We start from the raw sequence: 27,204 nt of genomic DNA on the forward strand, positions 1-27,204 counted from the left end.
CAAAGAGCCGTAGTTAACTGACAAGCTGAGCCATATAGCATTAAATATCGCTGGCGATACGTCCGCGATATTAGTGCGATATGGCTCAGCTTGTCAGTGAACTACGGCTCTTTGTAGTAAATGCCGCTCCATCTGAAAGCAGGTGAAGGTGATTTACTACTAATCAAGGAACCGGCTTTACTGACGAGATGCGCATAACAATATCGTGCGATATATCGCCCAGCCCTAACAAAAAGACATACTTTAAAATATATATATATTTTTCTATTTATTTTAACATTCTCTTCACTATGTACAATAAAATAAAATGACACAACCCTGTCTCTGTTTGTTAAATGCCAATAAAAATCAATAATGTTTCATATTTTTAAAATGACAACAAAAAGATCATGTTCATGTTATTATAAATATATGCAGTGAAGATAATGTACGCGTTGCCTGAACCACATGGCCATTAGGCTACTATGTTTAAGATTTTTAAATAAAAAGAGGCAGAGTGGTGTTTTATAACATATTTCGTTTTATTGTTGACGAAAATATACATAAAGAGATAACCGGAGTAGCCAGAGCGTGCTGAGTGACGCGATCAAGAACGCACTGTTCCATTTGCAGAATAACTGGACTCGCGTCCTCTCGTCCTCGGCAGTTCGTTCTCCTGAGTCGAACTTGGCAAGTCCGAACTACCAAGGACGCAAGTCCGAAGTTTGCGTACTTGGTATTGAGAAACGGCCTAAGTCTAGATGGTGCTCCTAGGTCCTTTTACTCACCTGTTCATAATCACATCGTTATCAATAGGGCACAGCTGATTGGTTCCTGCCTTATCAGTAGCCAATGAGCTCACTTGTTTCCATTTCCACAGATTAAATCGGCCCAGTCTACTCTTGTTTTGATACAACCATGAATAAGAAAGGAAGGTACGTATGCATATATGTATGTATATCTGTCTTTCGGTCTGTATGTCTGTCTTTAACCAAATCGTTGGTTTATGAAAGAGATGTTAATAATCAAAGAGTTGATTGACACATTTTACATTTACAGAATGTAAACATTAAGTATTACAGGCACACATTTTGTGGAGCATGCTGTAAGTACAATGGATAGCCTGGCTCCACCCTCCTACGTACTTCCGCTTCCGATATTTGTTTTCCTTCAGTACTACGTCTGGGTTTGCTGTATATTCTTGTATATCAATGTTTTACCGGTCCATTCAGAGAACAGAGGGAGTGGCTGAGAACGATGATGTTGAGGTGCGTTAGTTTGAGTTGTAGACATACATCACGACCAAACGTTAGCGATTGGTTATGGCAGATCCAGAGTGACTCTGGACTGATCCAATAGTTTTAAACTTCAACAGAGGACCCGCCTACAAGGAAGTTAACTTTTTTCAATGGAGCGAGGCCAGACTCTCTGTACAAATGAAATGTGTACGAGAGTCTGGTAGGACCAGGCTAGTAAGTAGCAGCAATAATTTTTAATTACAAGTCAAACATGATTGGTTGACGCTAAAAACATGATACAATTGGTCAGAGTATTTGGCCAACTCTTTGTGGATTTGTGTGCATGTCTCGCTGCCAAGAATTTTACAAATTCTAAAAATGCATGCAGCAATTTAAAGTTTTAATACATATTTGTATTTTTTTTATTTGCAAATTTCATTTGATTTAGTTTATTTTAAATTTGTTTTATTGTGTGTGAAACCCCTACCAATATGTGAATCTCTTACATTGTTTATGTTAATATGTGTGGAAGAAATTCAATATGAATGTATGTATGTATGACCAGTGTGTACGTGGCTGGAAAATGAGAAATGTGACTAATGACCGTGACAGAGGGCCTCCACTCAAGGGTAGCAGATGATAAGTCTAACAATGTTCCTGCTATGGGTGAAAATATTTTCATTAGCCTAGAGCAGGGGTCCTCAACTCTGGCCCGCGAGATCCACTTTCCTGCAGAGTTTATCAACAACCCTAATCAAACTCACCTGAACAAGCTAATCAATGTCTTCATGATTACTACACCTTACAGGAACACAGCAAAATCCCCAGTGTTCAATCAACACTGCTCAGAGTACATATTGTCCCAATCTAAAGAGTGTTAAAAGTGGTAAAGTTAATGAGATAATTAACTGATTAATTAAGGGATGATTGAGCATTAGTGATGAACACCTGCTGTTAACAAGCAGAATGACTAAAGAAAAGAGAAACACAACTACAACTGACTTCAGCCAGAGTCTTAGATGAAATCAACTGAAGACATTAAATCTCTGAAGATCTCAGCAGAGGAGTATTAAACAACTCCACAAACAGCATTACCAGCTTCACTTATTACTAACCAGACTGACTTTAATTCTGTCAGACTTCTACAGAAGTTTTCATTGAGAATTAACAGAGGTTTAACTCTTTCATTTGAAGTCACCATAACAGTGATTAGTGTTTCCATTAGTTGGGGTCTTAACTCTTAATGTATTTTTGTCTTTTTTCGGCCGTTGTGATAGTGTGTTTAGTAAAACACATTTTCAGCAGCAAATAAAGCTAAAGCGAAGTGAGATCAGGTTATAATGGTTACCTGTTGATGGTTTAATAATCATCATGAAATAATTTGATTCACTGAGGTATTTGCTATTTGTTTGTGCTATTTTTTAAAACACTGTTCAATGTTTATGAGTCCACACTCAGGGACTGTTAAAGGGGTCATATAATGCCATTTTTGAACAAGCTAATATGATTCTTTAGGGTCTAACTTAAAAGTTTGTAATATACTTTAATTAAAAATTCTCATTAGTATTGTAAGAAAACACTTATTTTACCTGGTCAAAAACAGCTCTGTTTTCAGCACGCCGTTTCAGTGCATATGACTTTAAATGATCATGAGCTTTGCTCACCCCGCCCCTCTGTTCTGTGCGTACACGTTTGTAACACAATACCATAACGTGTTGTTCATTATAAACGTGGGATTATGAATTATATGGAGAACGTCGTACATAGAAAACATGCAGTAATGTACCCTGAGTGTAAACCTTAGACTCATTCATCGTGAAGCGATTTGCAAAGATATAAATATTAATATAAAGTTTAATAAAACGTTACACTCACTTCAGTTGTTCTAGAGGTTCAGCAGGAACACGAATATCTGGTACCGATTCTTTATTCAGGAGCAGCTGCTTAGCAAATCCAGCTTTATACTGATCCTCGTTTATAAAGCAGTCTGCTGAGAAATGATTCGCGCAAACATGAAAGCATTGACGTTGCTCGTGGGGAATATTCCCTTCGAAAACAAACTCAGCCACCGCGTCTTCAGCGGTTCGGATTTAGGAACATTAAAATGACAGCTGTGTTCGTTATTACACCCAAGAACAGAACACCACAATCGCTTAGACGCCATTCTGCTCATAGACAGTGCTCCAGCATATCAACAATGACCGCGCGGGTCCGCGCAGACTATGATTGGCAGCTCTCACGAGCGAGGGCGGGTCTGTGTTGAAACGCGCCTATCAATCAACAATCACGGGAGGGGCGTCCGACCGTGTGACGTCACAGGCTCGAACGGCTCGATTTGAGGCAGGGGAAAACATATAAGGAGATTAAAACAAAACCACTGGATGGATTTTTATCATTATATGATGGTTGTGTACAGGCACTGCCAACACACATTTCAGTACAATCAACTTGAAAAAGTGCATGTACCATTATATGACCCCTTTAAATGAACACTGAAGCAGTGTTAAAGTTAATGAGATGATTAATTGAGGGATAATTGAGCATTATCGAAGACGCCTGATGGTAACAAGCAGAATCACTGAGGGAGAAAATCGTAATTGGTATGTTACCATTATGGAGATCAGTGTTTGCTTTAGTTGGGCTCTTGACCCTCAAGGCATTAACTCTGCATTAACGGATTAATTAAGGGATGATTGAGCATTAGTGACGAACACCTGCTATTAACAAGCATAATGACATCAAGAAAAGAGAAACACAACTACAACTGACTTCAGCCAGAGTCTAAGGGGGCTTTCACACTGGCAGTTTAGTTCGGAACGGGGCACGGTTCGCATGAAAAATCGCTAATGTGAACGCTGTCATGGGACCCGGGTGCGCACTGGGGTACCGACCCCGAGACTACCTGGAGGAGGTGGTCTGAGTTCGGTTGCTCCCGAACCGTGCCGCGGTTCGCGTGAATGTGAAAGCAGCACGGACTCGGGTGCGCACTTGTTCAGGAAGTAAAGTAACCTGCGCATGCGTTTTTAGCTTATTGTGATGTATTTAGTTAAATAAAACGCTTGTAAGGGATTATAGTGTTGATGATTTACCTTGGAAACGAGCGAGAGTGAGCCTGCGTGCAGTGTATTCGTGCATTGCGCGTGGAATCAGGGCAACAAAGTTGGAAATCCACTGTCTCCTAAAAAGAGTCCGTTTGCAAGCAGCAGAAGTCCACCTTATGTGACACACGCACAGTAAACCTGTAGTGTTCACTCGACTGCGCATAATAGCAGCGAATTAATAAAAAAATATATATATATTGACCCACGTTCTGTTTTCTATCATGCGCCGTGCACGTTTGCGATGACGTCATATGCACGCAAACGCACCAGGGTTTGATAGAATCAAGTTGTGTGTGAAACCAGACCAACGCTGCGGGGGGCGCCGGGAACAAACGCGCTCGGGCTCGGACCGCAGCAAACGAGCCCAGTGTAAAAGCCCCCTTAGATGAAATCAACTGAAGAGAAAAGATATCAGCAGAGGAGGATTAAACAACGCCACAAACAGCATTACCAGCTTCACTAAGGGGGCTTTCACACTGGCAGTTTAGTTCGGAACGGGGCACGGTTCGCATGAAAAATCGCTAATGTGAACGCTGTCATGGGACCCGGGTGCGCACTGGGGTACCGAACCCGAGACTACCTGGAAGAGGTGGTCTGAGTTCGGTTGCTCCCGAACCGTGCCGCGGTTCGCGTGAATGTGAAAGCAACACGGACTCGGGTGCGCACTTGTTCAGGAAGTAAAGTAACCTGCGCATGCGTTTTAAGCTTATTGTGATGTATTTAGTTAAATAAAACGCGTGTAAGGGATGATAGTGTTGATGATTTACCTTGGATACGAGTGAGAGTGAGCCTGCGTTAGGGCTGGGCGATTAATCGCACGATATTGTTATGCGCATCTAATCAGTAAAGCCGGTTCCTTGATTAGTAGTAAATCTCCTTCACCTGCTTTCAGATGGACGATATGATGCAGATATGACTCTATGAGTGTTAAATTAACACTCAAGAGTGTTAAAGTTAATGAGATAATTAAGTGATTAATTTAGTGATGATTGAGCATTATTGAAGACACCTGATGATAACAAGCAGAATCACTGAAGGAGAAAATCTAAAATTGTAAGCCACCGTTATGGCGATCAGTATTTGCTTTAGTTGGGCTCTTGATCCTTATACTTTAAGTTTAATTTTTGTTTGTCTGCTGTTATTGATTTATAACAGTTAAATGAACAAAGAAAAGTGTGATCTGATAGTGTTGGTTATGTTTTGACATGATCACGCTGTGATCTGAAAAATGAAACTCATTCAGATGATCTGGTTTAACTTGATAGCACCAGTTTTGTTGTGTATGTTAATTGTTTTTTTCTTATTATCCAAAACATTTAATAAAAATTGTTCTGATCAAATCACTTTCAAATTGCATTTTTTTAGAAACATAGACATCAATAATCAGCCTGTGGATCTCAACCGTGGTGACAATAATAATCCTTGTTGCCACCAATCACAACTCATTAATGGCTCCCATCATGCATTGCGGTATGAATAAATTATGATCTGAATTGTCTATGTAATTTACTTTTCCTAATTGAATATTCTGCTCATCACCATTGTTGAGATGCATTGACTGAATCTTGATATCTTTGTGTGCCTAAAAGAAAGATTTTTTTTTTTTACAACTTTTAAGAAATCCTTTATATTATATCTCAAATTCTGGATATATATACAGAATTTCAGTTATGCTGTAACCAATTTCATAAATCACGAACAATTAGTTCAAATGATGAATGTCATAATATAACCAACACCATTAGATCATTTTTTTTTCTTTGTCCATCTGGCAGGCATAACTCAGATACAACAGCCGAACAAAATCTAAAGTTAATAATATAAGGGTCAAGAGTCCAACTAAAGCAAACACTCATCTCCATAATGGTGACCTGAAATTCCGGTTTTCTCCTTCAGTGATTCTGCTTTAGGTGTCTTCAATAATGCTCAATCATCACTCAATTAATCACTTAAATATCTCATTAACTTTAACACTCTTGAGTGTGGACTCATATACACTCCCAGGTGTGTTCATTTAACACTGAGTTTTTGCTGTGTACAAAGAGCCGTAGTTAACTGACAAGCTGAGCCATATCGCATTAAATATCGCTGGTGATATGTCCTCGATTTTAACACGATATGGCTCAGCTTGTCAGTTAACTACGGCTCTTTGTAGTAAATGCCGCTCCATCTGAAAGCAGGTGAAGGTGATTTACTACTAATCAAGGAACCGGCTTTACTGATTAGATGCGCATAACAATATCGTGCGATTAATCGCCCAGCCCTAGCCTGCGTGCAGTGTATTCGTGCATTGCGCGTGGAATCAAGGCAACAAAGTTGGAAATCCACTGTCTCCTCAAAAGAGTCCGTTTGCAAGCAGCAGAAGTCCACCTTATGTGACACACGCACAGTAAACTTGTAGTGTTCACTCAACTGCGCATAATAGCAGCGAATTAATAAAAAAAAAACACAATATTGACCCACGTTCTGTTTTCTATCATGCGCTGTGCACGTTTGCGATGACGTCATATGCACGCAAACGCACCAGGGTTGGATAGAATCAAGTTGTGTGTGAAACCAGACCAACACTGCGGGGGACGCCGGGAACAAACGCGCTCGGGCTTGGACCGCAGCAAACGAGCCCAGTGTAAAAGCCCCCTTATACTAACCAGACTGACTTTATTTCTGTCACACGTCTACAGAAGTTTTATTGAGAATTAACAGAGGTTTAACTCTCTTTCATTTGAAGTCACCATAACAGTGATTAGTGTTTCCATTAGTTGGGCTCTTAACTCTTAATGTGTTTATCGTATGGCAAGCCGTTTTAACTTTTATTCATTTCTAGGATATGAATACTTGATATCAACAATTCAATTTTCACTAGTTAAAATTATAATTATTGATATCAGGAATAATATTTCTACTAGTAACAATGGCAATTTTTGATATCAGGAATTACATTTTCACTAGTAACAATTATAATTCTTGACATCAACATTTACATTTTCACTAGTTAAAATGATAATTCTTGATATCAACAATTGAATTGCAACAAGTAAAAACTATAATTCTTGATATCAGTAATTGTATTTTCACTAGTGAAATGTCACTATAGGCTGCCATTCAAAATCAATTCTTGATATCAAGAATTTATTTCTTACTAGTTGAAATTCCAATTTCACATATCAGAAATACAATTCTTACTAGTAAAAACCTTTATTTTTGATATCAAGAATTAAATTGTCACTAGTTGAAATGTCTATTCTTGATATCAACAATTGAATTGCTACTAGTAACAATGTTCATTTTTGATATCAATAATTCAATTTTCACTAGTGACAATGTTAATTTATGATATCATGAATGTGATTGTTACTAGTAAGAAAGCCATTTTAGATATCTGAAATAATATTGATATCAATAATACATTTTCAGATATCAAGAATAAACATTTTTACTAGTAGCAATTCAATTGTTGATATCAGGAATTCGCATTTTTACTAGTAACAATGTAATTCTTGATATCAGGAATATAATTCTTGATATCAACAATTGAATTCTTGATAACAACAATTGAATTCTTGATATCAAAAATGTAATTCTTGATATCAAAAATGTAATTCTTGATATCAACAATTGATTTTGAATGGCAGCCTATGGTGACATTTCACTAGTGAAAATACAATTGTTGTTATCAAGAATTCAATTGTTGATATCAAGAATTATATTCCTGATATCAAGAATTACATTGTTGATATCAAGAATTACATTGTTGATATCAAAAATGTAATTGTTGATATCAATAATTATAATTTTAACTATTGAAAATTGAATTGTTGATATCAAGGATTCATATCCTGAAAATGAATAAAAGTTAAAACGGCTTGCCATATTTATTGTCTTTTTTTGGCCATTTTGACAGTGTGTTTAGTTAAACACATTTGCATCAGCAAAGAAAGCTAAAGTGAAGTGAGATCAGGTTATAATGATTACCTGTTGATGGTTATATAATCATCACGAAATAGCTTGATTCACTGAGGTATTTAGAATCTTACATTTGTTGTTAAATTAACACTGCTCAGTGTTAATATGAGTCCACACTCAGACACCGTTAAATGAGCACTGAAGCAGTGCTAAAGTTAATGAGATATTTAAGTGATAATTGAACATTATCAAAGACACCTGATGTTAACATCAGAATCACTGAAGGAAAAAATAGTAATTGGTATGTTACCATTATGGAGATCAGTGTTTGCTTTAGTTGGTCTCTTAACCCTCTAGGCGCCAAGGTTTACTCGATAAGATGTGGCACTGAATAAAACGGCCGATTTTGTCAAATGGGGTGTCAAATTTCGTTCGACCTCCCCTCCACTGAATGGCAGACATGTCATTCTTCATCCCCGTATAAAAAAACGTCATGTTTCTATACAAAATGTTCAAGTTAGAGCGCATTGAATCAGTGCGATCAAAAGAGGAACTAGTGTGCCAGTGAGCCATTTTATCAGATCCTCTCCACAATCGCGGCGACAGTATTGTGGTGGAGACTTTGTCTAATACCACTGGGTATGTTAGACGAGGTCGAAATATTCATAGGAGAGTTAGGAGACAACGTGGAGGCAGGGTGAGGAGTCGCAATGACAATGACAGTAGTCCGAGCTGTGCACACTCGGCGCGCGCGCGAGGCAGATCTGGCCGCGCTGCTCGTATCATCTCACTCATGATCTGTGCGAGTGAGCGTTTGAACTAAACAGGTCTTGTCTACTTGTGTTTGTATGTCATATGAATAATATATATGTTTGGGTCATCCTTAATATTTCTCTAATTTACAGAAAGTCTCTATCTTTTATCACTTTTAAGATATAGCCATTTGAAATTAAGATGTAAAAATCGAACGTTTTAGGAAAAAACCTATTAAAATGAAAAATGAAACGCATAGTATCATGTAAGTCTAAATAAACTGTTTTAAAGGTTGACATTTATTGTAAAGTTTAAATAAGTTTAGTTTCTTGTCTAAACTGCGTCTGGCCATTACTTTCTGACAGTCACGCGGGGAGAATGGGCGGGGATTTAAATTACGTTCACCTGTGAATGCAGACACGATGGCTGGATTGCGTTTACATTACACTGAGATCCGATCACAATGCGTCCTCGACTACCTCCGAACCTGGACACGCTGATCGGATAACATTCCGATCAGATGTGCGTTTACACTTGTCTTTTCAATGTGTATGTGGACAACATCCAGATACAGGTCGCATGTTAATGCCAAGTGTAAACGCAGCCTAAGACTCTGCCTGAAGTCAGTTCTGCTGGCAAAGGCAAAAGACCGTAACTTCGTGTTTGGTCGAAAATGAGTTTTTTTTATATTTTTGGCACATTCAAGACCCCCTTTATCATGTGGATAAGTATCTTGAGTCAATTCTGTCGTTTTTTCGAGAAAATAATGGGTTGTCTTAACAGTAACTTCCAAAAGCCCGTGAGAAACCAAGGCAGAACACCGTAACACCAGTTACCGCTCTTTGGCTTTGTTTTGGAACGCTCATTTTGAGTTACGGTACTCTGCCTTTGTTTAGCCGCGCGTCAATATGAAGTTACGGTGCTGGCGTTCTATTAAATAATGCTACCTTTCAGAATGTACGGTGTTCTGCCTTTGTTTTGCTCTCCATTAAAATTGAAATTACGATGTAGCCGGTGTACTTTGTACAGCTGCCATCAGTCCCTGTAACTTCTGATGTCCTCAGAGCTTTGTCCAGAACAAATGCGGTCAGAACATTTAGTATGGTCTGAACCCGCTCCATCGACAAACGTGCGATAGGCTATCCATCGCGAATGATATATGCAGAGTTGACAGAAAAAATGTTACACATGCCGTAGCAGGTGAATACAACAAAGAACTAAAGCCCCGCCTCACCCAGATCGGGTACCGGACCTGGTTGAAACAATCATGCATCTAGCTGGCAGAGTGCCAAAACTTCGCCGGCGCCTTCAGCTCCGCCCTGAACACAGTCGGGCCGACGCGGGACTAATATATCACAGGGAGTGATAATAATGAAGCAACAACGGTATATTGGTGCATACAACATAATGAAGCAAGAATTGCTGGTGCATACAACATCAGACAAGCTGTTACAAGCGGGTTGTACCTACAATCACACTGTCCGGAATAAATCCGCGGGACGAGCGAAGTGCACTGCACAATAATAGGGCAGACAGCTGAAACCACCGCTACTGAAAAGACGCAGAACACAGAAGGTTGTGCTATAAATGCATTAGTCGTCTAGGTAGTCCAGAGCGCGCTCCCCACCGAGTCTCAAGATGGAAAGCACTGCGTTCGTACTTCGTACTTTTCGTGAACGTACGAGGAGCATGACACCTTCGAACACGAATATAGCTACTATAAACGAGTCCCCGGGTCGAATGTGCGCGAGGACCTGTTTTATCGTGATCATTTTGAACGCGCGTTTATCAAGTCTTATGCCACTCGGTACCAATTGAAGATCTTACCGCTATTGAGGTATTTTGCCATGTCACATGTATTAATAATGCCACCAGAATGCAACTAGTGATGGGCGATACTGCAAATTTCTGTATCGATCCGATACCAAGTAAATACAGGGCCAGTATCGCCGATATCGATACCGATACCGATACTTTTTCATTTTAAAAGCATGCATTTGAACTTGTATGCACTTTCCTGTGCTAGACCAGTGTGTCATGATTTATGAGGTGAATGCATCATTAATATGTTAAATCTGAACACGTTTTTATGACTACTAGTCCTAAATATTTTGTGATTTGTGCTCTCAACTCCCCTTTAATTAGTCAGTGACTTTTACAAAACTACCCTAATTATAGTAGGCTACTAGCCTACTAGTACTAGCCTACTGTTCAAAAGTTTGGGGTCTGTAAGATTTTTATTTCTCTTAGTAAAAACTGTAATATTACAATTTAACATAGGCTATCTGTTTTCTATGCCTGCCATAGTAAACTGTAATTTATTAATGTGATCAAGGCTGAATTTTCGGCATCATTACTCCAGTCATGATGATAATTCATTTTAATATGCTGATTTGCTGCTCAGGAAACATTTCTTATTATTATCAATGTTGAAAACAGTTTCATATTTTGTTGGAAATTAAACATTTTATGCAGAATTATTTGATGAACAAAGTTGAAAGAACAGCATTTATATGAAGTAGATTTTTTTTACAGTGTAAAACCCTTGACTGTCACTTTTGATAAATTTAATGCATCGATCCTTGTTGAATAAAAATATTAATTTCATAAAAAAGATCTTACTGACGTCAACATTTTAAACCGTTATGTACAGTTTTGGTTCGTTTATTGCGAAATAACTCCCGATTGTTTCACTGTCATCTAAGCAAGGCTTCGTTTCCCAAACGCACTGGGCCCGTGAGCTCAGCGAAGCACCAGCATCGAACGCTCTCTGTGATTGATTGGTTTCGTCTTGTATACAGATGACTAGGTGACTAGGAGAAAAGGTTCTATCCTACACAATTACCCGCTAACATTCGCTTATTTTTCCACTTAGAAGCTTATTTTACGCACTGAATTGCGTGCTAAATTAATAAAAAATTACTGGTAAAAAAAAACCACATTTGGATCGATATTTTTATGTGAGGATCGATCCTTTTCGATACCACGTCAGTATCGAAGTATCGATACTTCAGGATCGATCCGCCCATCACTAAATGCAACCAAAGCACAGGGTAGCAATAAGTAGATGTAGTGTAAATCATACAAAATAAATGCCATGATCACTAGATTTTATACAGGTGTTACTATAATGATTTTGTTAATGGTGATCAGCAACCAAATATTGATAATGTGGAAGTTACTGCCTTTTGCCTTGGCATGACTTCTCACTTTTTGCTGACAATGCAAAGGCAGAGTGTACAGTAACTTTAAAATAGTGGTCAAAAGTCAAGTTTGAGCTCAAGATTTTTTTATGTAGATAATTTTCATTACTAAAACGTCTAATTGCCAGATTTACAGTGTCCTACCTATAATTAATTTGGAGGGACAACTGAAAATCTTTAAAGTCATTTTTCTCAGTTCCACACTCTGAGTTAAGGTCTTTCTCATTATTTTTTTATTTTGTAATATTTTGTAACTATTGATGTAATATTAACCCTTACTAGACAGAACTTACTAAATGTTATTTTAAGGCTATCGTTGTTATCATAGAAATGTTTGTATAGAGTGATAAAAGCCAAAATGGTCAATAAATTAGAAGTTAAGGTATTTTGCCTTTGTATGACCCATTATTGTTTTGCAGATAATGCAAAGGCAGAATACAGTAACTTCCGAATAAAGGTCAAAGGTCAAGTTTGAGCTAATTTTTTTTAATGTAGATAAATATATTCATTATGACAACTACTTGGCAAATTTTCATTGTCCTACCTATCATACAATTGGCTGGACAACAAAAAAACTTTAAAGTCATTTTTCTCAGTTTCACACTCTGGTGAGTTAAGGTCTTTTGCCTTTGTAGGGCAGAGTTGTAGTTGGGTTTCTCTTTTCTTTAGTCATTCTGCTTGTTAACAGCAGGTGTTCATCACTAATGCTCAATCATCCCTTAATTAATCAGTTAATTATCTCATTAACTTTACCAATTTTAACACTCTTTAGATTGGGACAATATGTACTCGGAGCAGTGTTGATTGAACACTGGGGATTTTGCTGTGTTCCTGTAAGGTGTAGTAATCATGAAGACATTGATTAGCTTGTTCAGGTGAGTTTGATTAGGGTTGTAGATAAACTCTGCAGGAAAGTGGATCTCGCGGGCCAGAGTTGAGGACCCCTGTCATAGAGTCTATCCTAACGAGTTGAGGATCTGAATCAGGTGTGTTAAATAAGGGAGACATACACAATATGCAGAGCAGTGGGTCGCAAGGACTGGAGTTGAGAACCACTACTGTAATCAATGATATAAATTTAAATCCGATATTAGGCACAAAATGAGTTTGGTAAAACATAACCAACACCACCAGATCACCTTTTCTCTTTGTTCATCTGGCTGTTATCATTCATTTACAGCAGCCAAACAAAATCTAATGTTAAAAAGTCAAGGGTCAAAAGCCCAACTAAAGCAAACACTAAATTTGTGATTTTTCTCCTTCTGCTTGTTAACATCAGGTGTCTTCAATAATGCTCAAGCATCACTCAATTAATCACTTAATTATCTCATTAACTTTAACACTGCTTCAGTGTGTCAAATAAACTCCCAGGAGAGTTAATTTGACAATGGAGTTTTTGCTGTGTACTACGCAGTCCTACCAGTCCGACACAGAAAGCAAAATTGTATGATTGCAATGGTTTTGTTTCTAACCCCAACTATAGGTGACTCACTGTGAGACCAACTTAAAATATAGTGAAATGTGGCATATTCCATATTATTTTGATAAATAGGATCAACTGACAGAATAATTTACATGACATGATTTGGTCAGGTATGACAATTTTAGGAGGAAGAATTAACCTTATCAATAAATAAAATGATACCAAAGAACATTTGAATTCTGTTTGTGTGATGAATAAACATAAAATATCTCAAACTCTGGTGGTCTACTTTCAGATGTCTGTTGTTCGCCTTGGTGATTGCAGTGGTTTTGATAGGTTTGATAGTCACTCTGACACTCATTCTGAGACCCTCTGATAAATGCTACTCTAAAGCAGCAGTGGCAGCGGATGCCGGGCATTGTTCTGAGATCGGGAGGTATGATGCCAAAGAGCCACATTAATGTTTCTGGGAAAGATTATTTTCATGAGCAATGAGACTTTTGCAACCCTAGATTCAGCCATACTAATATGGAGTCATTGTTCTTTGTTTAACTTTACACAGAGCTCTTTGTGTTTTCAGGGACATGTTGGAGCGTGGTGGTACAGCAGTTGATGCTGCTATTGCTACTCTGCTGTGTGTGAGTCTGTTTAATCCCCAAAGCATGGGCATCGGAGGAGGTGTGGTTTTCACCATATACAATGCATCAACAGGTACGCGGGCTTAAGACTTAAACCAGACTCCCCCAACAATCTCTTAAAATAGTTACAGGAACTTAAGAGAATTAAAATGTTATGTAAAGTTCAGCAGATATTTTTCAAACAAAGCTTGAAATTTATAGTGCACTTATCAAAGAAACAGTTTCCATGAGAAAGGGGCTGGTTTACTGACCTCCAGTTCTAGCGGAATACTAAAAGAAAGTTTTCTTTTCAGCCAAATTAAAGTTAAAACAAGTTGCACAAAGACCAAGATCCCAACTAGAGCAAACACGGATCACAACAATGGTGACTTATTAATGAAACAAATATGAACATCTAAACCTCTGTTAATTCTCAATAACATCTTCTGTAGACATCTGACAGGAATAGTCAAAGCATCTGTATTTTATGTCTGCAGCACAAGTGGCTCAGTGGGAAACATTGTCTCCCTGGTTACCTCCATGGTCCCTGTTTCGAATCCCAAATTTGAACTAGTTTTTAATCTAAAAACTTGAACGGAGGTTCAATGAACGTCTATATTGGACTTGCAGAACACGTTAAAAACAAGACGTCATAAAAACTTTCATTCTGACTCCTCAGTGGACGTCTTTTCAATGTACGCTTTTGTGACAAAGACATTGAAAAGACGCCTTTTTTGACATAATTTTGCTTAGTGGGGTATTCCATTGTTTTCAACCTATTATTTCCCTCTGATTTTGGGGTAGGTTATGGTTTGGATCCACGACTGTGTTCGCATGGGAATTGTAATCCAGGAAACACAGTGGCTGCCATTACTATAAAGCCTCTAACACTTCACTGTTAAATGAAAATTACATTTTATGTCCACCCCCCGTCCCCCGTCTCCAGGAAATGTGGAGACGATTAATGCCAGAGAAACTGCTCCAAGGGCTGCCTCACAGAACATGTTTGAGAATGACAAAAACGCAAATAAAGGTAAGCCAACAATGAACATCTCACAAAATCTAGCCACCATGATGATTTCACACTTACAAGATTCATGTTAGTTATTATTAACAGTAAAATAAGTTGTTCTTATGATTTCTTGCCAGTTAGGCCTTTGAATGACTTGACCACTCCTTTTGTTTTATATGAATGGCAGCATTATATATAGCTGTACCAGGAGAACTGCGTGGTTATGAGCTGGCACACCAAAGGCACGGGAGACTGCCATGGAAGGAGCTGTTTGATCCAAGTATAAAGCTGGCAAAGGAGGGGATTCCGATTGGCAAGGCCTTTGCCAAAGCCATTGAAGACGACGAACTTTGTAATAATACATTGTGGTAAGATTAAATACTTTGTGAACTCGCGAAAAACTTTGCTATTAAACAAACAAAAAAACAAAAAAAAACACTTTCTCAGTGGCAGCTGTTTTGGCCACAAGACAGATCTGACCTTACAGTGTGTGCATAATTATAAGTTCATTTTCTGAGCATATTTTTTTTCCAAGCACGTCTTAACATTTCCAAACCACATAAATCTTAATAGCCACTGTACATTTTGTATAAGAGTTATACAATTGTTAATGAGAGCTTAATTATGCTGTATGTCTTTATTTACACACATAGCAAAATTCCCATTGTTAAATTGACACTGCTTATCACCTTTTCTCTTTGTTCATCTGGCTGTTATAACTCAAGTACAGCAGCCAAACGAAATCTGAAGTTAATGATTTAAGGGTCAAGAGCCCAACTAAAGCAAACACTGATCTCCATAATGATACCAATTACGATTTTCTCCTTCAGTGATTCTGCTTATTAACATCAGGTGTCTTCAATAATGCTCAATTATCACTCAATTAATCACTTAATTATCTCATTAACTTTAGCACTGCTTCAGTGTTCATTTAACACTCTCTGAGTGTGGACTCATATAAACACTGAGCAGTGTTCATTTAACACTGGGATTTGGCTGTGCATCCCTAAAGCATCAGCCTTTTCACTTACATAACATCATTTTGCATCTGCTTTTGTCTCTCTTTGTTCTAGTGAAATGATTTACGGCTCTAAAAGCATTTTGAAGGAAAATGATTCTAAATCATTTTCCAAACTTGCTACCACCTACGAGACGATAGCAGAAGAAGGAGCAAAAGCCTTTTACAATGGGTCATTGACTGATAATATAGTGGAAGATATTATGGATGCAGGTTATTTAATTCTTTAAATTTTATGAGGGTCTGCTGATCTAATTTGATCAAAGCCTGCAAATCTTTCTGAGGGGTTTTTGTCTTGTATTACAGGAGGGAATATAACACGTGAGGACCTAATGTATTATAAGGCAGTGCTGAACGAGCATGCATTAAACTTTACTTTGAGAAACTACACGTTTCATGCTCCTACTGCTCCATTCGGTGGACCTGTGCTCGCTCTGATACTCAATATACTCGAAGGTCAGTGAGTGTATGTCTGTATGTGGATTACAGGTTGGGAGTGCTAAGGCCAGCACTCTCCAATTACTGCAAATAATTCTCCGTATTAATACAGCCATCACTTTATTCTGGACCGGCCCTTCATAAGCGACATACCCTGTCAACACGTTGATCTCACAGTGATCTCTCCATATGATCACAATGTGAGTTCACATTTATCTAAACGTGTTACCGCACAGCACATTCACTGTGTGCTCATATTAAGGCCACAATGTGAGTCACCCCAGCTAGAAATGTTATTGGACATGTACTTGAAATTGATTGAAAATGAAAATTGGGTTGACGTCTAAACATTGAATGTCAGGCTCCAACTTCATTAAACAACTCCACAAACGTCTTGGTTACGGTTACGGATGTAACCCTCGTTCCCTGAGCAGGGAACGGAGACGTTCCGTCGGATGACGACGAATGGGGTTTCGCTTAGAAAGCCTATCAACTTCGAGTGTTACAAAACGAGCCAATGGCAAAGAAATGCCATGGGTCTGAGGAATTTGCATGGCGTAACTCTGCCCCACCTCGTGGGTATAAAAGGAGGAAGCCAGCAGAATGCAGATATGCTTCTTCGCTGAGGAGCCAAGTTTATACTTCACTCCACAAGCCATCTCTGAACTGTCAGCTTTTGCAAGACGAGCGAGATTCTTCGGTGTTGGTGTGACGGCGATCTCCAGGCGAGTGTGCGCACTTCCTGCTTATCTGTGCAGTGGTTTGCCAGTGAGTGTGTTTCTCCCTGGGCGCTTCAACACCGAGTTTCCTCTCTAAAAGAGCTTGCACGCGGCACATCTTTTTAAAGATGCCTCGGCCGTGCACTTCTGGTTGCGGCAGACTCGTATCTGACTCTGATGGGCACGAGCGCTGTCTAGTGTGTTTGGGCATTGGTCACGCTAGAGCAGCGCTCGTGGATGACTCATGTTCTCTCTGTGGGAACATGACCATCGCGTCATTACGGTCAAGACTCAATGATCTCGCAAGAGTGAGAGTCCCCTCCACACCCCGATCTATTTCCTATAAGCCTGGAGCTAGTACTTCGGCTGGTGGCCAGGGTGACCTGAGGGTGACGGTGTGGAACAAGGCGCCGACTATTTTTCCGTGCCCTGCACCTACCCCTCCAGTGACAGTAAACCCATGTTTAAAATGTTTTTAGAGAGTGTTATCCTTCCTTTAGGAGAACATTCTGGTAACACAAATGCAATTAGCTACAGAAAACAATACAAGAACATAATGCTCTCAAAACATTCATAGAACAATAACATTTCTAGCTGGGATGAGCTCATATTGTGGCCATAGTTTGAGCACACAGTGAGAGCGCTGTGAACTTACATTGTGATCATTTGAAGAGATCACTGTGAGATCAACGTGTTGACAGGGATGTTAGCTATCATTAAAACAGTAAAATAAGTCGTTTTTATATGATTTCTTGCCAGTTAGCACTTTCAGCGGTGGTCGACTCGCAATCTCATACCCAGCTAACAGAGTTTTGTTAAAAGAACGTTCTCCAGATATTCAGTGTTGGTTCTGTGATCAAAAAAAAAATCCAGTTTTCTTGACTTTAGATGAACATGTTTTAGAAGGTATGATGTTCTTGAAGAGTTCTTTTAACTTAATTTTGATTAACAATTAAACATTCTAGGAACGTTGATTTGTAACATTCCAAGAACTTTTGAGGAACATCATAACTTCTAAAACACGTTTCATTTCTGTTAGATAGGGCACCCTTCCCAGTGTTATCCAATAGCCTCACTGAGTGGGTCATTTACTCTTTGCGTAAGCCCTGTCCCAACAGGTGCGGGAGATTATGCAGGGCACTGGAAGGACCAGCAACAGTGGTGTATTGGTAGATTTCCCCAATTCGTCAGTTCGTTTGGAGAACGTTCTTATGACAAAAATCTGTTATCTGTGTGTGCACTCATACTGTGAGCTCACCATGTGACACCACTGTGACATCACTGTGATAGTGTTGAGAAACAGGAAGTAGAATCTCTCCCCATTGACCGATATTTGAACCGCCTTTTCTCAACCTGCTCACCATTTTGAATTCACAATAAGCTCATATATTACTGACACTGTGAGTCTCATCGTATGAGAATGGTGTGATGCCACTGTGATCATCACATTATCTCATGTGTTGACTGAGCTGTGCACTCAGATAACAGACACACACACACACAGAGTGATTTGAAGAATTCAATCTTTAGCTCATTCAAGGGCAAGCAGTGTTATGCATGAATGCCGGTACACAGCCCTTAACATGCATCTGTACATAAAGAAGTTGTGCTCTTGTGCTCACATCTGTCTGCTGTTAAAGAGACCAGATGCATTGTTGTTGCTATTCAAATCAGTACATACATTGTTTAACAATATTTCCCTGAGTTGAATATTAATATATTGTGTAAAGAAAACATAGTCAAGTTAAATGTTAATCAAAGTGAAGTTTATGCAATATGTACTGAAGAGAGAGTGCGATGGTTCGCCAATAACAACAGTGGTAATTTGCTTGTGTATCTGTACATTGTAACGCTCATTTTACTGAGTGTTCATTCAGAGAGTGAAAATGAGAATGGAAAATTATTATTAAGATAATTTTTAAATAATTATTAAACATTTCACATTAGGTTACAACTTCACAAACAGCAGTGTGTCACCAAAGAACAAGAATCTGACCTATCATCGTATGATAGAGGCGTTCCACTTTGCTGATGTCGCAAAGAGTAATCTGGGAGACCCACTCGATGAGGACATCACTGAGGTGAGTTCAACTGTTCTTATATATTGTCACAATGTCAGTCTGTTTTGATTTCTGTTCTGGTCTGTGTTTGGTTTATCTGTCAATTAGTTCAGTTCTGTCTTCCTCAGCTCCCTGCCTGTTTGTTTCTATAGTTTAGTTTTAGTTTAGTTATAGTTTAATTTGTTCTTCAGTCCTGTAGGGTGCTTTCACATCTGAAGTTCGGTTCATTTGGTCCGGACTAAGGGCGAAAAATTATACTTTGTATCATTTTCAGTCGTTTTGGTTCCTTTTCACACCACACTGATTGCTCTGGTCCGAATCAGTTGATGAGTTGATGAAACGAACCAAAATGCAGTGACGTGACAAGATCCACATCACTTGTTGGCCAGATGTGTCTTGAACATATTTCCACAACTGCACTTCAATTGGTCAGAATTACCATACAGGAAAATTCCAACAGAACTCCCTGAAGTAAACAAAGAGAAGAAAAACCAGCAGACATGAGGAGAATTCGCTCACAATGTATGTTCAGAATCAGCACAAGCTTTATCCTTTCGCAAATCCCCTCATAAATAACAAAGTCTAGACTTGATATAAATAAGAGATTAACTGTGCAGTGCGGACAACTTCAGATTCATGATGAGACTTTTAATGAGAGTGTAGAATGCGATAAGTCAGTCATGGCTTAAAGGAAGCGCTATTGACAATCTAAATAATAATTTTGTTTGACTACGGCAGCTGGTTTAGTCCAAAAATGCGCAGTTCTTAGACAGTTGGGTCTGTTCGAGGTCGGATCACGTTCTCACCACAAACTAACCGCTGCAGAGTTCGTTTGAAAGCGTACCGAGACCACCTCTTCGAGCTTGTTTGGTCCGCTTTTGGTGCGTACCAGAGTGTGTACCCGAGTGCGATTGCTGCATTCACACCAGCCCAAACGAACCGCAACAAGGGGGAAAACGAACTCTAGTGCGATTCAACCTAACTAAATGAGGCAGGTGTGAAAGCACCCTTAAACACTGGGTTCTGTCTTGTTCTTTGTTAGTTATTAACGTTGCACATTGTTGGATGTTCTGTTCCCAATATTGTTCTTGTTCCTGATCTTGAGAATCCGTTTGGTATAGATTTGAGTTTATTTATGAATAAAGACTGCCGCACTTAAATCCTGTTTTGTCTCTGCTGCAACCAGCATTGTAACCTATATACTGTAGCTGACACTAAAAGGTCACCTGTGAGTTATACTGGTGATTTCAGTGGTTAATGTTTATTTTTTACCTTATCAATTAAATGTGTATATGTGTGCCAATTTCCTGTTGTTAGTATTGTGTTTTAGTTTTGTTGTAGTCACAGTTTTTCGAAATTGAATGTCATGTGACTCTTCCTGATTTACTGGAATTTACCTGGAAATTTCTGATTTACCTGGAAGTGTTAGCGCCAACTGAATGGTGAAACGTGAATTACCAGGCAAACACGGTAAAAGTGTTAATATTTTTAACTTTTTGTTTTGTGTTTTTAGTGGTGTGTAATATTTTTGCTTTCTTGTTTCTGTTTGTGTCTAGTTATCACAATGTCTATCGTGATAGAGTAGGAAGGGATTAAAGCAGGGATGGGCAAACCTGGTCCTGGAAGGCCACTGTCCTGCAGAGTTTAGCTCCAACCCTGATAAACTCTCCTGCCTGTAGCTTTCTAGTAATCCTGAAGACATTGATTAGCTGGTTCAGGTGTGTTTGATTAGGGTCCCAGATAGATAGCAACCATCAAAACAATGTTAAAACAATGTTAATGTGTAATTTTTTTACTCTACATTACTTTTGCTCCCACAATTAATGTTGAAAATTATTTAAGATTTCACCCAAAAATCAATGGTATTGAATCAACTAGTGCAAAATGCTTGTGCAAAATATTTTTTTTGTGTGTGTTTTTAGCAATTGTTGGTTTGGTGTGTTTGAGTGCTCATTGTTACAATTACACAGCAAAAGTTCAGTGACATTTTTATTTGTGCATGGTAGAAAGCATACTGATACTGACATAATGATGCATTGGAGGATATATTTAGAGTGGATACAGATACATGCCCGTGAAAGATAGCGATAATGTTAAGCATGACACAGTAATATATTTACATGGCCGTGAAAGATAGCGATAATGTTAAGCGCACCATAATTAAATAATATATTAAGAAGTAAAAACAGCTACGCTGTTTACTTCTTAATATCTATAGATATTAAGAAGTAAACAGCGTAGCTTTAAATAAACATATTAAACTTTTACGCAGTTAATCTGTTTTGCAGTTCGTGCCTCTGTTAATTGTTTTCGGTTGCAAATTGCTGTTCACAGGCTTGCAGTGCTTTTGGCCGCATTTGTGCAAATATTTATTTCTTACACTTGAAGGGCGATTTGCAGCATTTAACTGTTATTCGTAAGTGTAATTCATGCATTTTAAAGCTGCAGCTTCATGCTAATGCAAAATAAATAGGATCTGTATTCTTCAAACTTTCATTTTTCCATGCTTATACTTTTGGCACGGTTTTTGCGCACAAATGCGGCCAAAAGCACTGCAAGCCTGTGAACAGCAATTTGCAACCGAAAACAACAGAGGCACGAACTGCAAAACAGATTAACTGCGTAAAAGTTCGGGTTCGATTTTTTTTATGACGGACGAAAGTTTCGGAGGCAGTGTGCAAGCGTGATTGACATAACGTGAGGTCGTATTTATTTTTTAACGTGCGAAAATTTCGGACACGATTTTCGGACTCAGTGTGCAATGGCCTTACCGTGTGCATGCGATTCTTTATGTCATAATTTTACCTTCATAGATTTGCTGTCACACGATCGGTAAGAGGATTACTATACTCGTTAAGCTCGTTAAAGCCTGCTATATACTGTTGAATAGGCAGGGCAACTATTTACCATAGCATATTAAACATCACATAGTTAACATATGCATGTTAACTTTAGCGCGCATGACACATAACGTTAATAGCATTTACTACAAATGATGGCCGTGAAAGAGACTGCGAACGCATTAAATATACTATTAAGAAGTAAACAGCGTAGCATAGCTGGCTTACAGATTCAGTTAACAAATGAATAAGTGCGACGATTCAGGGAGCAAATCTGCTTATAGCATTTACTACAAATGATGGCCGTGAAAGAGACTGCGAACGCATTAAATATGATATTAAGAAGTAAACAGCGTAGCTGGCTTACAGATTCAGTCAACAAATGAATAAGCGCGACGATTCAGGGAGCAAATCTGCTTTCTTCGTCCCTCTGTCTCTGGTCCTGCGCTGTGCTCACTCAGTGTGCAGTGTGAGAGGGGGAGTGGCCAGCGGCTAGAGCGGCAAAAACCAATGTGTGCTTCTTTTAGCGATATATTTAGCGATATCTTTTGCATTTCTTATCCAAACAACGTCAAACTCGGCACTGCACTTACTCGTGCCCGTAGCAAGACACCTGTCAAGTTTGAGATCCATCGGACTAACGGTTCGAGAGATATGCGATTAACAGACAGACAGACACACACACAGACAGACAGACATTCCTGTAATTTATAGATAGATAGATGTTGCAATGTGATGCATGTGTCCACTCTCAGAAAATGGAACACAACAACCATAACAGCCTGAAATTAACTGGAAATAAAAGGAGACAATAAATCTCTCAAGATCTCAGCAAAGTTATTTTTGACAATTAACAGAGGTTTAGATGTTGATGGTTTATAGAAAATATTTGGTCACCATTATGGTGATCATTATTTCCTTTAGTTGGGCAGTTTGACCCTTTGCAACAGCGTGTTCTAAAACACATAGTGTATTGAAAAGAAAGCCAGAAACAAAGATAATCAAGTTAAATACTTTTAAGCATAATAATTAGTTTAACTCAGGGGTCTCAAACTCGCGGCCCGCGGGCCATTTGCGGCCCGCGGGGTGATATTTTGTGGCCCCCTACTTGACATTAAAGTGTAATGTTAGTGCGGCCCGTCGTTGCGTGTGCCGCGTTTTAAATGGGCTACCATACGGTGGGTTTGTTGTCAATAGTTGCCATAGACAACCGCTAAGTACAAACATACTGCGCGCCTGGAAAAAATGAGCGCGTCGCTTCAATTATGAGCGCGCTTGCCGCGCACGCGCACCTACATTTGAAATAACGAACTTGAGCTCGCAAAATATGTGAGCGCGATATGTGAACGGCCCCTTGTCGAGCTACCACCAATCAGCTCGCGAGCGACGTGTTGGAGAGAGACCCTGCTCTAAAACAATGTGAGAATAATCATTTTGAGCTTGTAATATGTGTCTAACAGGTTGATAAGAAGGTTTGCTTTGATTTGTGCACTCAGTAATTTGCCTGAGACACTATACATGTGTAGAAAGAATTCAATAAGACGGGCAGACATGACTGCAAATATTTGTATTTCAAAAGCAATAATTGTTTTTCTAAGTATATAATAAAAGGAAATGTGCCTTCCAAAAAAAACATTCAATATCATTAATGTGTTGTATAAAGAAAATAAAAAGGACATAAGCAAATATAAATATTACAAATATGTGTTATAGACAAAGAAAGTTTGTAAAATGAACTTCAACTGTCAGAAGGACAGCTCATGAAGAACCAATCATGTACAGAAAGGAATGTTCAAATTCAGAGGAACAGTTCAGAAGAAACGTTAATAATAAATATTGAGAAGATTGGATCAGTTGTGCTCCTTTTTTGGAATACTTGAATACTATTTTTTGTGGAATACTTGATGCGGCCCAGCCTGACCCCGACTCTACCTCCAGCGGCCCCCATTTAAGTTGAGTTTGAGACCCCTGGTTTAACTACTAAGCTACTAAGCAATTACTAAACCTGTCAATTCTCAAAAAATAAATAAAAAAATTGAGAGACTTATTGTAGACTTATAATTACTGCAGTTGATTTCAGGCTGTATGGCTTTAAGTCAGTTGAAATTGTAGCATTTCATTTTCTTAGAGCGCAGGCATGATGTTTAACCCACATTATAACATTGACTCAATGCCATTTCAATTTTTTCAACATTAATTGTGGGAGCAAAAGAGATGTTGATTCAATGCAGTTAGCATTGATTTAACATTGTTTCGATGGTTGCTATCTATCTGGTACTCTAATCAAACACACCTGAACCAGCTAATCAATGTCTTCAGGATTACTAGAAAACTACAGACAGGAGAGTTTATCAGGGTTGGAGCTAAACTCTGCAGAGCTGTGGCCCTCCAGGAATGAGTTTGCACAGCCCTGGGTTAAAGGAAAATGAAAGCATTTTTTTTAATGATGATGAGGTTAAAATGCTCACAGAAGAGATACATTTTCAGCTGTCTTTTGAATGTTGTCAGGGATGCTGCATTCCAGATAAAGGTAGGGAGATCATTCCACCAGCAAGGAGCAGTGAATGAAAATGTCTCTCTTTTATGGGAGCACAAGCTTTTGCTCATTGACAGATCGTAGGCTTCTGGTAGGGATATAGACTTGTAGGAGCGAGTGTAATTAGGAGGGAGCTGAGCCTGTGGTAGATCTGTAAGATAGCGTCTGACCGACTTTGATGGGGTACTAGATAGAGGTCGACCGATTCATCGGTTTTGCTGATAATCGGTACCGATAGTTTATTGGTTGAACTAACGTTATCGGCAAAAATCCACACCGATAGTTCTTCTGGGTTTCGTCCATTGTTGGAGCGGCTGAGAAGAGTGCGCTGTCATTACACAGAGTGGTAATTGGTCTACCATGTCTCTCAACACGTCATTGACGAGTGCCTGGAAAACCGCTGGGGAGTTGGACTGCCCGAACGGCATAACCAAATATTCAAAGTGACCCCTGGGGGTGTTGAAAGCGGTTTTCCATTCATCCCCCTCCCTGATGTAAACCAAATGATAGGCATTACGTAAATCCAGTTTTGTGAAGATGGAGGCTCCCTGCAACCGCTCGAAGGCTGAAGACATCAGCGGCAAAGGATAAGTATTCTTTACCGTGATGTTGTTCAACCCTTGGTAATCAATACATGGTCGCAGAGAGCCATCCTTCTTACCCACAAAAAAAGAACCCCGCTGGAGAAGAGGAAGGACGGATGAATTTGGAGGCTAGAGAATCAGAAATATATTTATCCATGGCCTCCCTTTCTGGAACAGAAAGCGAGTATAGTTTGCCCTTAGGCGGAGACTTACCTAGAAGTAAATCTATGGCACAGTCATAGGGACGATGCGGAGGAAGAGAAGCAGCACGGGACTTACTGAACACCTCCTGCAGGTCGCGGTACTCAGCGGGCACGTTAGATAAATTCACCGCCTCCCTCTGAAAAAACAGAACTGTACACAGACGAACAGGCAGACACAAGACAAGACTTATGGCATTGAGTGCTCCAGGCTGAAACAGAATTGTGTCCCCAGTCAACCCTTTGGGTTATGCTGTACCAACCAGGGGTGACCGAGGACAATGGGGGCCATGGGTCCAGAAGGAGGAATGAAATCTGTTCCGTGTGATTGTCAGATGTGACTAGTGTCAGAGGGTGAGTGCGGAGTGTTATGGCTGGAAGTTCCTGACCGTTAAGTGCACTGACTGAAATGGTGTTCTTGAGAGTGGTGATGGGTAATTCGAGTGTCCGAGCCAAAGTGAAGTCCATAAAATGACCCTCAGCTCCTGAATCCAGAGGGGCTTGACTGGGATGGGACCGGGTTGCCCACAGCAGTCTAACCGGGAGGAGAGTAGAGGACTTGTCCATGGAGATCCCACCCGACAGTAGCCTCCTGTTTACTGCCGGGCTCTGTCTTTTACTGGGCAGGTGTTTAAGTAGTGTCCGGGCCCACAGCAGTAGAGGCAAAGACCTTTGGATCTCCATCGCTCTCTCTCCTCCCGAGAAAGCTGAGCTCTACACACCTGCATGGGTTCGGGATCGAAAGCCGGGCTGACCGCATCGCCGCTGGACTGGAGGCTTTTGGCGCTCATGGGATACTGGACTGCCCTGGTCCGTTGCTCCAGACGATGAAGGCAAGCGTCCACCCTTAGCGCCAGCTCAATGAGCCCGTCAAACTTCTCAGGTAGGTCCAGCGTGAAGATCTCTTTCTGGTTACGGTCAGCCAACCCATGCAGGAACATGTCCCACTGCGCTTCCTCGTTCCAATGGCACTTGGCAGCCAGGGTGCGGAAGTCTATGGAGTAGTCTGACATGGAGCGATTACCCTGGCGAAGGTCAGCGAGTTGGCGAGCTGCCACCCGCCCTGCAGTCGCTCGGTCAAAGACCCGTCTCATCTCCTCCGACAGTGCCTGGAACGAGGAACAGCAATGATGTTGATTTTCCCACACCGCCGTTCCCCACAGTGCCGCTCGTCCATTAAGTAACGTGAGAATCAGAGCCACCTTAGATTCCTCTAAGTAGAAGGTTTGTGGTTGAAGGGGGAAAAAAAAATCGAACATTTCGTTAAAAATGCCCTACAGTAATTAGGCTCACCAGCATATAACTCTGGAGTGGGAAGACGTGGTTCCAGTTGGCAGCTGGGTGCTGGTGGAGTGGGGGGAACAGGCGGTGGGCTGGGCGCAGTGGGACCAGCTAGATGTTGCAGCTGTTGGGTAAGCTCGGACACCTGTGCTACCAAGGCTTGTACCACACGTCCTGTGACGGCCAGATTTTCCTCTTGTTGATCCATTCTGGATATGCTCTTGAACAGGAACTCACCCAGATCTGGATTACTCTCTGGACCCATGCTTGGTCAGATCGTTCTGTCAAGGAATAAACAG

The 27,204-nt window shown here is 39.8% G+C and overlaps 1 protein-coding gene across 1 annotated transcript in view; it reads left to right on the forward strand.

The window, feature by feature from the left end:
* The first annotated feature begins 897 nt into the window (after positions 1-897).
* The window catches only part of LOC130105938 (glutathione hydrolase 1 proenzyme-like), a 31,347-nt gene continuing 5,040 nt past the window's right edge, over positions 898-27,204 (forward strand). The window contains exons 1-8 of the mRNA XM_056272125.1: positions 898-914; positions 13,896-14,036; positions 14,181-14,311; positions 15,164-15,250; positions 15,417-15,597; positions 16,303-16,460; positions 16,554-16,703; positions 19,352-19,485. Coding sequence (XP_056128100.1) covers positions 898-914; positions 13,896-14,036; positions 14,181-14,311; positions 15,164-15,250; positions 15,417-15,597; positions 16,303-16,460; positions 16,554-16,703; positions 19,352-19,485 — 999 coding nt within the window. The remainder of the gene's footprint in view (positions 915-13,895; positions 14,037-14,180; positions 14,312-15,163; positions 15,251-15,416; positions 15,598-16,302; positions 16,461-16,553; positions 16,704-19,351; positions 19,486-27,204) is intronic.

This window comes from Rhinichthys klamathensis, unplaced genomic scaffold (assembly GCF_029890125.1).
Source record: "Rhinichthys klamathensis goyatoka isolate OS25496 unplaced genomic scaffold, OSU_Roscu_1.1 h1tg000330l_1, whole genome shotgun sequence".
NCBI lineage: Eukaryota > Metazoa > Chordata > Actinopteri > Cypriniformes > Leuciscidae > Rhinichthys > Rhinichthys klamathensis.